The 12,433-nt window shown below is 45.7% G+C and overlaps 1 protein-coding gene across 4 annotated transcripts in view; it reads right to left on the reverse strand.

Annotated features, from left to right (window-relative positions):
* The window catches only part of RBM20 (RNA binding motif protein 20), a 112,031-nt gene extending 101,547 nt beyond the window's left edge, over nt 1-10,484 (reverse strand). For 2 of the 4 annotated variants that reach the window (XM_061458776.1, XM_061458775.1), the window contains exon 1: nt 445-657. In XM_061458776.1, the coding sequence (XP_061314760.1) occupies nt 445-587 (143 nt within the window). In that variant the 5' untranslated portion in view covers nt 588-657. Of the gene's footprint in view, nt 1-444; nt 658-10,169 lie in introns of those variants that run through there. The other 2 variants (XM_061458778.1, XM_061458777.1) reach the window with 2 other exon arrangements.
* Nucleotides 10,485-12,433: the final 1,949 nt, after the last annotated feature.

The following is a 12,433-nucleotide window of genomic DNA, read 5'->3' on the forward strand; positions in this document are numbered from 1 at the left end:
GACGAGCACCGACCCCCAGGCCGGCGACGCTGCCCCAGCCCTCCAGCCAAGGCGAGGCAGCGGGGCCAGGGCGGCCGCGCTGCACCGACCGCGGGAAGGCGAGGAAAACTCTCCGGAGAGAGCGGGTCCCGCCCGGAGGAGACGCGGTGCCGGGGAGAGCCCTCGGGACGCCAACATGAGCGGCTCTTCGGGCTGGAAACTTCCGCCGGGAAGCGGGACCGACGCCGGTCCTTAGGTGGATCGTGCCCCGCAGGAGCACCGGGCGGCAGAGGCTCGGCTCAGCCCCGCGGGGCACCGCTCGGCCGGGGCCGGCCCCGCCGGCTGTCAGTCTGCCCGGGGGAAGGGGAGGGGGGCACCGCCGCCGGGGAGGGAGAGCGACCCGCGCCCGCCCTCCTTCCCTCCCTCCCTCCCTCCCGGCCCGGCGGATCGCGGGGCGGCTCTTACTTGTGGAGGAGCTGGGGCAGGCTGGGCGGCGGCGGCATCCCTCGGCCGGCGCCCCGGCTCGGGGCCCCGCTGCGGGCATCGCTCTCCGGCGGGTCAGCGCCGCGGGGGGCCGGGGCCTGGCTCATGGCAGCGGCGAGGACCATGCGGGGAGGCCCCAGCGGCGGAAGGCGCGCACGGCCGCGCAGCCCCTCCGCCGCGGCGACGGACGGGCGGGCGGGCGGGAGGGAGGGAAAGAAGGAGGGGGCAGAGCACCGGCCCGGGAGGCAACCACGCTCCCCCCGCAGCCCCCCCCTCCCTCGCCGGGCTGGCGACGGCGGGACAGGCAGCCCCCTGAGCCCGCCCTGCGGGAGGGCAGCCGCTACCGGCCGGAGGCGGCCGGCGCCGCGCGGGAGCCTCCTCGGCGCTGGCGGGGCGGGCGGCCTGGACCAGCACCGGTCCGGCACGGCCCTCCCCTTCTCGCCTCTCCTGCCGGCCCCACCTAGGCGCTGGGCTCGCTCCCTCCTTCCCTGCCTCCGCAAGCACCGCTGTAAGCGGTTGCGCGCGATGTGCCGGCCCGGCGCACCTGGACCTGCCCGGTGCGGTACAGAGCAAGCGGCACCTGTCGGCAGTGATTTACAAACACCGGATCTTTCCCGTTCCCAAGGGCGGGAGGAAAAAGGGTGCACGTTGGTTTAATTCCTCATCAGTAACATCTCTGCAGAAATGTAATTAGTCATTTGTCAGACATAGGCTCTGTCAGCTGGTACAAAACGGAGAGGAGGGTACGCCGCAGCCAGCCCTATAAACCTTCTCATGTAACCAAGTCATCCCTAAGGCAAATCTCCACTCTGGGCCCACCCAGAGAACCTGCTTTTAATGAAGGATGTCAATCTTAGGCTGCCCTCTTCCAAATACATGCATGAGCGGGATTGAGCCCTACCTAGCAAGGCTTTACCCACTGCCATAGTAACACAGGGTTGAGGACTGGAATTGCAGCAAGATGATAGGGTTTTACCTGTGCATATTTTGGGAGGACATTTCAGATGGTTTTGCTTGTAACAAATAAATAACACGAAAACGTTCCTTCCAGGTCTTACTGAACCCTTTGTAATGCGCTCTGTTAAAGAAGGCTGAGTCAAAGGCAATTTCAGTACTTGCTCCTGCACTGCCTCTGTATGCTGTGCACCCACCCCCCAACACACACACTCACACACGCACCAAGGAAAGCAGAAACATCCTGGCGTCTTTGAAAAATTAATCCTGATTTAGGGGAAAGATTAATTTTGGCGAGGGTCAGGTTCTCGTCCCCTCTGCACCTGGTGTAATCATTTACAAGTATGTAGCCTTGTAAATGGGTACAAAATACTAGCACCAGGGACCGGAAAATGTTAAGCTATTTGCATTTATCACGTCCTTTGCTCTTTGCAGATGGAGAACACTAACCAAGTGCAGGGCAGTGGAGAACTGGGCTGTATGGGTTTCTGGTTCAGCCAAGGGCTGGTCAGTACTGCATAGTGAATAGATGGCTCATCTTCCAGCCAAGGGAAGGTAAGATCTGGCAGACAGGTGAGGCAGTGCATGGTAACAAGTAGTTTAGTGTGCAGTGCTGTCTTTGCCTTAAGTTTAAAGTGAGTCTCAGGTGTCCCCTGATCATCCACTGAAAAAGTAGCTTTGTGTGAATTTCCTCCCTATTACAGCAGCACATAAAGCCCTTGAAACCAAGCAACAGCCACTTTCTGCTGCCCGTAATTGTTTGAGGAAGTGAAAGATGGTGACTTATGGCTCCGAGGGCAGCAAGAGCACAGCTATGACACTAATGCATGGCCCTGGATTAGAAGGTGGATAGTCACAAGAACGTGTTACTTCACACAGACAGTTATATTACATCACTTGTAAAAATGGATCAAGCGTGTTTTACTAGGCACTATTTCTGCATTTAATACATACAGTGTACAACTCAGCATTCAGCCTCAGGAGGGGCTCTAAAAGCTCTGCAAAGATCTTTGCCATTCACTCCTTTTAAAGCCACAGTCCTCATCCCCAAGTCTCCTTTTCCATAGAATCACAGAATGCTTTGAGTTGGAGGGACCTTAAAGCTCATCCAGTTCCAATTCCCCTACCATGGGCAGGGACACCTTCCACTAGACCAGATTGCTCCAAGCCCCATCCAACCTGGCCTTGAACACTTGAACTCAGCAGAACAAGTCTCATTCAGATGCCAAGGTATTTCACTGGTTGTCCTACGTGGATATAAATGGACAGGTGTATAACTGCTTGTAAACACGCACAGATTAAAGTTCATGGGCTCTCTTCTTCAAGAAATCAACATAAATGGTTTCTGTGCAAGCCTTACAGTATTTCTGGAGCAACGCCCCAAGAAAGAACAAACAGTACCTAGGCCAAACAACATAGTTTTAGGGTCTGGATTTTGCAGTAGAACTGAACAAGTGCAAACTGCTATACAAGTTCCTGTTCTCTTAAGATGGGATGTGGTTACTTACGCACATGAAGAAATAGTAGGTGTAGTGTTTTTTCCTCAGCTACAGTGGGATACTGTTAGTGTAACGGTCAGCTAATGGTGATTTGGGCACTGAACTTGGCAAAACGCTGACTTCCCTGTTGCTGATGTCCAATGTATTCATTGTCTATAATTTTAGATTAAAACTGTTGATTTTTTCAAGGTATCTATGCCATGGGTGTTAGCAAGCACTCATGCAACAAACACTCCTAGCTAATAGCTTCAGCTGAGCATACTGCATCTCCCAGTGTAATTAAAAACGACCCTCACCTTTTACAATGCCTTTTTTGGTTCGCCAGTTGTAGGAGTATGCATGCTAAAACTGAGCTCCTGATCTAACTGCTGGTGTAACTTGCATGGGTATAAATCAGCAGCAGATCTCTGGTAAACACGGCCTCACATTCAGAATATTAATTTTTAGGAGGGCAGATTAACAAAGGCACAGGCAGAACTCAGGGAAAAAAGAAAGGGACCGTAAAGCAGAAAAGGCACGCACAGGATACTGAGTTCCCAAAGAGTTCAGCATCAGATAACAAAAATAGCTGTAACTTCATTGCTTTAAGACCTCACTTAACCATACAGTTATACAGTAGCAAGGAAACACATCTAAGAATAAAGAACTATATGAAGTCAATGTGCCTGTTAGCGTTACTAAGGCCTTTCTTAGGTTCATGCTTGAACCTGTTTCTCTACAACCTGAAATTTGATCTCTTGTGAATTCAATACCCTAAAAGTAAACCCCTGTGAAATTAATATATAATCAACTCTCCATTATCAGGGGAAACAGGGCTGGAAAAACTGAAAGACAGAAAACCAGGATAACCGTACTTCAGGACCAAGGTTGGTCTGCTCCTAAGTGTTGTGCCCCTTCATAATTGTCCTGCTCGGTCAAGCTGCAAAGTGCAGAACCAGCTTAGGTACCACTGCATGTGTAATATGGCTTATTCCCAAAATGGATAAGGCACCCAGAAATAATGGAGAATAAACTTTGGGTTTTATTGTTCCTACAGTGCACAGGAATTTTAATTCAGGTTTATGAAGCGTGATCTCGATAGCGATGTAGATAGTGTTGTGATGGTTTTGCAAGAAGCAATAGTCATTAAAATACAGAAATGATTTCATAAAGAATAAGATGTCAGCTCTTAAATAGGATTGAAGTAACATAAGTATCCAGTTGCAGGAATAAAAGACTTCATCTAGGAAGAATGGCAACATCGTACTCCTTAGCACACTGTGGAGGGAGGCAGGAAAGAGCTCTCTTACTCGACTCTAAAACTAAAGAAGGAAAATAGCTATAAGTTACAGAAAAAAAGGATGAAAAAGCACTTCAGGCCTGGCAGATCATGGCTATTAACACATTAGCTTTTCCCAGGTTATGCTGAGCCCTCTTTCTGGAGCTTGCTCTCTGTGTTCGCTTGTTCTCTCTGATCATTGTTTGGATAGAGAAGCTGGAGAGTGAAGCAGAAATTTCCAGTGCCTGGGTATATGGAATCTGCCTCCTGGGTAAGTCTCTGTTTGCTTTTATGAGCTTTTGGTATCAGCCTCTCCTGAGAAATATTTCAGTCAGCATCATTTCTCACTTGCTCTTTTTGGTGATTTTCTTTCCACTGGGTGTGAGTGGAAACACTTGGCAACAACTGGTAGATTTTCCTGCAGTTACTCTTGCTTTGCTTTTTGCTGCACCTGTGCGAGCACCACTGCCCATGCCTGCATGCCAGTTGGCATGGTGGTGCTCAGAAACACTCAGGGCACATTTACAAAGGACCAGGTAAAACTCAGCCTAGGTAAACAGGGTGATTTGTAAACAACAAAAATATGACCTGACATTTGAAAGTACCAGAAAGTTTCTTAATGGCTGGAAAGAAAATACAGGGGAGATCTTGTGCTTTAAAAGGTGTTTGTCCATAGAGCTGATGCTTTTATAGGGGAACAGCATCACCTGAAGAATTCGACTAAATTTAGGTTGGAAGCAGAATAACCACCCCGTGAACAATCAGAAAATGAAGCTTATGGAGGATGCACCAGCCTTGTCCCAGATCTGCAAAGGGAGAAAGACAAAACTCAGGAGCTGAACTGACCGCTGCAGTGACCATATACCTTTGAGATTCTAGCAGATCGAGATGCAAAAGGAGACAAGCTAGCAGACACTCAGCCATGGATAGCTGAGACTTTCAAATATGTGGCGGTGGCCAGCTGATGAAAGACAAATACTGTAAGATTTTAGTCCTGATGCAGAACAACGTGGAATAAATTAATGTTGTCCTTCCGCATTTACTGTGAAGAGCTCAGCACCTCAGGCCGGTGACAGTATAATCCTCAATTCACATATTGTAAATTTAGAAAACATTGGAATGTGTAACTGATCATACCTAGGATGTTTACACATGCTGTTTGATCCCAAAATACTGCCTTATGTCATTAATGGCTTGTGTCATGCTCCTTTCTAGCTTCAGAAATGGCAAATGTTTACCATTTTAGCTACATTAGCCAGTTGCTTAAAGAAAAGCAAAAAGGAATTAAAGAAAGCATAATAAGCACAGTAAAAAAAGAATGTTAAATTACTCTGAAGAACAACTGTGCTTTAAAAAAATCCTTGATGTTACTTTTGGCTCGAGATAACCAAACTGTGCATGTTAATAGCCCAACTTATCTTTCCATGCCTTCACTGTTGCATACTTCAAGTTCATATCATGGCACAAGTGGTCTGTTTCCAGTCATCCCCACTTCTGGTTCTCATCCTTCATGACCCCAGAAGCACGAGAGAATTTACAATAATATCTTATTTAGGTTTTTTACCCACACACACCACCCCACCCCACTTTCTAATGCATGTGTGCTTATATTGGGGATGACTTCTTCTCATCCCCAAAGCTGTGGATAGTAACTACTACCCCTTTACTATTAGTGAATATAACCATAATTATCACATTTAGTACAGATTTTACTTCAGTCATCTTTAAGTTTTAAGCATATTAGGTTAGAAATAATATGCAGCCCTTGGAAAGCTTCATTTATCAAGCTTTTAAATACTAACTCTTCATGTGCATACAAGTTCTATGGATATATGCATAGCTAGAGGCAAAGTCTAAACCCTAATATTTTCTTTCCCCATGGAACAATGCTGATTTATTGCAAAACTGCTAAGTACCAACTGATAGAGATGAATGCTACCAGCGCTCAAGGACAAACTGAACATAATTTACAATGCAAAGTAGGGCCACTTAAATTTTATATAAAGACAACTGATCTTTAAAAGGATGCCAAAGGAACACAGAACCAAACACTGCGCAGTCTTATGCACCTACAACTGATGTTTGGCCATTGTGATTTTATCATCTTGTAGAGTATACTAATTTCATTGTAAAAGTCCCACATGGATTTTGCTGCAAGTCATTTTAGTATCAAATCAAACCCCTCTTCACTTGGAGACAAACTTAGTTATTCATAGTTCTTGTACACTGCTACTGCTGCTGAACAGCATCGGGGACTAATTTAAAGTCCACTTAAATTATAACCCATTTAAATGTCCATTTAAATTATTAATCTATTTAAATGACCATTTAAAGCATCTGGGGGTTGAAACAAGAAAGAAGAGAAAACCTTGTATTTCCTTCAGAAGTACAGTCCATGGGGGCTTTGTTCTTGGTGCGCTGCCTCCAACACAAAATCAGGCTTGTTCAATGATTATTTTTATGATGAAAATTTTCTCAGACCCATATATTTGAAACATCTGGCAACCAATGGAGTTATCATACCTAAGCTCTGCTTTGGTGTCCTGAGAGCCTAGCATGTGATGGGCAATAGGAAAAGATAACCACCACCAAAAGTAGCCAGGGATGAGAGACCTATCCATGTCAGGAAGGCTGGTCTGGACTAAAACGACCGACACATGCTGATCTGCTCTGTGGCAAACAGATCTATTCCTGGGACCTCTCACTTGTGAAGGATGCTCTGCAGGGCTGAGTTTTTGACAGGGCACTTGTTCGAGGCCTGTCTGCTGGCGTGACCTGCCTAGGTGCTCTGACTGGGGGAAGGTGCAAAGCCTACTCAGCGCTAACACCAGAGCTGCACTGCCTCCTGATGGAGTGAGGCAGAGCTCCTTACCCCCTGTCTGCTGACAAATTGCACAGCTGTGGTGTTACATGTCAGCACTTGCATTGCGGATCTCCAGAGACAAACCAGGAATGTTCTGCATGCCAGACAGTGGCACTGAGCCATTACATTGAGACAACCTTCTTGAGGGAACCGTGGGCCCTGGGTGAACCAGAAGAGTGGGGAATCCACTGACGTGCTGTCCCGCAGCTGTGTAATGCGAGGCAGCCTACAGCAGCAAGGCCAGCTCTGCAGTTGAAAGAGATGTCGTGCAAAAGTGTGCTAAATCCATGCAGCATTTGCTGTGCAGATGCTACACTGATTTCAAACAACTAGTGTGGCATTTAGATGAGGTAGGTGAGACTGTATGCCCCTCAAGTGTGAGGTATGCTTTCAACATTTGTGGGAAGCCTGAAGTTATTTGGTGATGTTTAGCATCATCTGGAATGCTTCCCGTGGAAAACATGATCTTGCTGACCTGGAATCTAAGTTGGCTCCTGCAATCTATACATTTGGAGTAAGACTCAACAAACAGATTCACATTGACACTTAATGCAGAGAAGAAGAGGACTCTGAAGTTACTTGAAAGGATCTGCTCACCTGTTGAGGTCATCTTCTAACATTAGCTTTTCGACTCAGAACCTCCAGTTCTTGTTGTTTGACTGAGCTATCACAGCTGCTAATCTTTCATCAGATCCTTCCCCTTCAGAAAAGCTAAAAGGGCTTTTAAACATTTCCTTCACATTCCTACTGGGAATCTGAAGAACATCCACTGGATTGTAGAAATAGATTTTGTAAATAAGTATCATAAGGACTGAAAAATGACAAAGCAGTTTTGAGAGACAGGCAATTATGGGGGGAAAGAAACCCCAAAACATTGTTTTATGCAGGAAAGAAGTAACCATTATTATCTGGGTTAACAGATTCGTTTGTTGAAATATCTGACATCTAGGATAGGGAAACAATCAGAATTTACAGACATCTGACTTGAACTCTGAAGGGGTTCTCCCTTGTTACTTCTCAGTTCAGTAGCAAGCTTACCTTTTTCCTTATCAGCATAGAAAGGGCATAGAAAAGGAGCAGCAAGGACAAATAAAACCAAACAACAAACATGAGTTGAAGAGCAATAACTTATGGTCACAGACAACACATCAAAAGCTTCACCGTCTCAGATAACATTCATAAAAGAAAACCAGTGGCACGCTGTAGATGGGGCTACAAGAAGATGGATGCGCAGCTCCTTGGAAGACTTCTCTCGCAGCTGGTGTTAGTAGTTTGCTGTCAAACTAGAAAAGCGTATCATTTGGGAATCTGTAAGAGTTAAGTCCTTTTCCTATGTTGTTATTTGACAGCCTGGGTAACGGAACAGATCACACATCCAAAATCTGCACGTGGGGAAAAGTTATGGACGAAAACTGGAGCAGAGAAAGAGTTTTCAGGATGATTTGGAGAGATCAGAGGAACAGTCTGCAAAACACAGGATTCAGCTGGGTGAGAACAGGTGCTAAGTCCTGTACTTAGGAAGGGAAAATATTGTCTGCGAAAGTACAGGATGTGGAATGACTAGACAGATAGCAGTTGTTCTGAGCAGGATGTGGGGAATATTACAGGGGTCAGAGCTGAATATCAATCATAAGCCTACAAAAGAAGAGCCACAAAACCAAAAAAAGGATGATGAAAGGGTATTGTTTAGTCTAGAAAGGAGAAGACTGAAGGCAAAAAATAACGTTTAAAGAACAATGGAATGTTTTTTGGATACGCAGTGTGAAGAAGATGGAAGAAGGCAGGCTTAAATCACAGCAACAGAAGTTCAGATTAAGCCTCCTCACAGCAAATGAGAATGTGCCGGATTTTGAAGCCCCTGACACCAGCAGTTGTAAAAATAGGTTGCATAAAATATCTGTCGGGAATGATTTAACCACAACCCACCTTTCAGGCAAGAGGAGAGATTAGGTCGCTCCGAAATGTCCCATTTTCCATGATTGCAGGAGCAAACAGACTCCGGGGTGGCAATGAAATACCCAAGACCCCTTGGAAAGCAAGAAGTGCAAAAGTTTATATAACTTCTGTAGTTTGCAGGCTCCAGCAATTCTTCACAGTCCTTACAAGCCCACGGTCCAGGAGGTTTTAAGGTGGCCAAAAGTTTATGTTAATAAACGGCACAACCGCACACCTAAAGAGAGTCTTGAAAATGGGAGAGAGTGGGAGAGAGGCAGAAGTAGAGATCATACAAACATGTAGAATATTTGGATTTGTACCTAGTAAGAAGGTAAATCATGGGGTGTCTTAAGAAATGCATCCCTCTCCCAGACGCAGAAGTCATCGCAGGCACAGGCCCTTTACAGACAGCAAGATTTCATACACAGAATGTGCCTTAAATGCAGCTCCATCCAGAGCCTAATGAAAGCTTGGTTTACCTCATGCTTGTTTAAGCATGAATTATACATATTTTAGCTAATAGGCTGTTTCTGTTCAAGCAAGAGCCCTGAAGAAGCCACGGCTCCCTATACAAAGTACTGTCATGTCAGGATACTCTGCACTTAAAAAAGAATCCTATCTGAACAGTATCATATGCTTTAATCCACTCATAAACCCAGCCCCTTTCCCTCCACTGTTAAAAAAAGATGTGATGAGAATGTGGCTGGTAATCCTGGGGTGAAAGAAGCGACTTAAACCCACCCATCAGTCACAGTCCACAAAGCTTTTACTTGGACTGCCCTTGGCTGTGATAACACATCATTACAATCTTCCAAACATTACACACATTTAATCCGTAATGCAACAACACCATACAGTCCATAAACAGACTGAAGCAAAGCCATTGGATTAGTTCAGTCTCAAGCAGAAACAAAAACACCCTTCAGTGAGGGACAGTCCTTACCTGAAATCATGTCTGAAATTAATTCTGATTTCCACAACTGTTCAGTTACAACACTGGAAAAACACACAGTGCTCTCCTTGAAACAGGAAATACACAATCCATTTTAGGCATTGAGAGCTCCTTTACTTTAATAGCTTACAAGGAAATTAATTAGGTTTTAGCTACAATAGACAGACTTTTCCATTTTTTTTCTTTAACTGGGCAGCTGCAGGATGAAGATCTATAACAAAGACAAAGCAGCTTTTATAACCATACCTTTCCTCTTCTTTGTTTTCCCCTTTCCACTTGTCTTTTTGTAGAGAACTTGACATTTCACACTTTTCCCCAGTAAGCAGATCAATTGCTGAAGAAATGCAGCCTCAGGCAAACTTGTCAATCAGCACCTGTTGAACTCTGCCCATGAGGAAGGTAACACTCCTGAAAGAACTGACAGGATGCACCATTCGTCTTCGCTTTTCTCCCAGTCACAATCGTGTCCTTACCCTCTGAGTTTCAAAAGTGACACTAAAACTGTGAGCAGCAGCACAGACGTTACAGGCAATGTCACATGAGAGAAGCAAGGAAAGTTCTCGGGACCCCTGTGGTATAAACAAAAGCCAGTGATAAGGACAGGCAGAGGGAAGGTGAGGCAGGCACTGATGGAAAAAATAATCCTGAATAGTCCAGTTTGATAAGATTATAAATAATTAAAAATAGGAACAAGTCCAGAGGAGGGCCACGAGGATGATCAGGGAACTGGAGCACCTCCCATATGAAGACAGGCTGAGAAAGTTGGGGCTGCTCAGCCTGGAGAAGAGAAGGCTGCGTGGAGACCTCATAGCAGCCTTCCAGTATCTGAAGGGGGCCTACAAGGATGCTGGGGAGGGACTCTTCATTAGGGACTGCAGTGACAGGACAAGGGGTAACAGGTTAAAACTTAAGCAGGGGAAGTTTAGATTGGCTATAAGAAGGAAATTCTTTCGTGTTAGGTTGGTGAGGCACTGGAATGGGTTGCCCAGGGAGGTTGTGAATGCTCCATCCCTGGCGGTGTTCAAGGCCAGGTTGGACAGAGCCTTGGGTGACATGGTTTAGTGTGAGGTGTCCCTGACCACGGCAGGGCGACTGGAACTTGATGATCTTAAGGTCCTCTCCAACCCTAACTATTCTATGATCTGTGACTTTAAATGTTGGGAAAATTCAAACTCCTCTACATTTTCAGAGCATGAATTTGACCTGCAGGTTTCCATCTCTCCAAAGATACCCTAATTACCAGCCCTCTTCTGAGTTTCTGGGACTGGTCTTTTTGGTTTTGCATCGAAGCTACTTTAGCTAAATAAACACACAAAAGACAAAGCACCGGGAATTCAATTCATATGCCTGTCACCTCTCCCTAGGTCTGCCATCTGTTGGAGTTTGCATAAGATTAGAGATTATTTTGGTTTGGAATGAACATGTCAACCAAATCCTTCAGTTGTCAAAATGTTCTCCTAGAAGTTGTTTTTTGGGTCAAGCTGAGTGAAAATGGAGTTTGGCCCATGACCAGAAGCAGTTCTTGGGCTGCAGTATTTGCTCCCAGTATTTGACCTTTTTGAAGGTCTCCACCTAAAATGCCTGTCCTTTCCTAGGACGTGATTAAAGGACAATGTAGTATTTGGTTCACAATGCAAAAAACAACTTCCCAGGCTTTGTGTCAAGAAATTCAGCAGCTCCACACTGTGGAGAAGAGACATGAAGAAGGCAGGAGATAAAACTGCTCTTCTTTTGTTTGCTTTTCCAGGGCATATGATGGAGTAGGAGAAACAATGTTGGGGGGTTGTCAGTACGGAACAAACATGCAGCCCTCTTAAGTACAAATGGGTGAGTTTGCTCAGCATGGCTTATCTGATACACCCTATCTGCCTCAGCATCAACAGCAAGCACACAAGTCAGCCACGACCCTTCCTAGAAGGCTGTTAAGTGCAAAAGGCATATGGGATTTGTAGGCAGTGGGAACTACGGCCACTCATCTTGCACTGGCTGCAGCACACCGAGCTGTAGGCACCTGGTATCCCATCCCAGGGAGCTAGAATGAGGTAAGGAGATACAACCACTCTTAGTCTTTTTCCTACCTGAGGTTCAGTGGGGTCATCACTAGAGGTACGTCAGTATTAGGCAATGAGTTCCCCAGAACTCCTGCTTTGCTGGCACAGATCATGATGCTCAAACTGTTAAACATTGCAGTCTGATAGCTTGTATTTATCCTTCCTCCTCAACTGTATTTTCCAAGAAATCTCTTCTGCTCTGTTATTGATGTAGATAGGAAAAGCCAAAAGCCCCAGTGAGCTACTGACTGATCTTTCATTAATTTAGCTATGCTGGGCTTGCAGCCATTACCACAGCCTGGAAGACAACATTTGTTAGATATGCTAAAGAGAGCTGGCACCAGCCTCACTGAGTAGCCTCAGGCAACCCAGGAGAACGTCAGTAAACTTTTACCTAGCAACAAAATCTCTTTAAAGAGGAGATTAAAAATATTAAGAAATTAGTGGTTCCTTCTCCAT

Source organism: Pezoporus flaviventris, unplaced genomic scaffold (assembly GCF_033815535.1).
Source record: "Pezoporus flaviventris isolate CSIRO_AGI_PZ_B2104156 unplaced genomic scaffold, CSIRO_AGI_Pfla_v1 ptg000029l, whole genome shotgun sequence".
NCBI classification, from domain to species: Eukaryota; Metazoa; Chordata; class Aves; order Psittaciformes; family Psittacidae; genus Pezoporus; species Pezoporus flaviventris.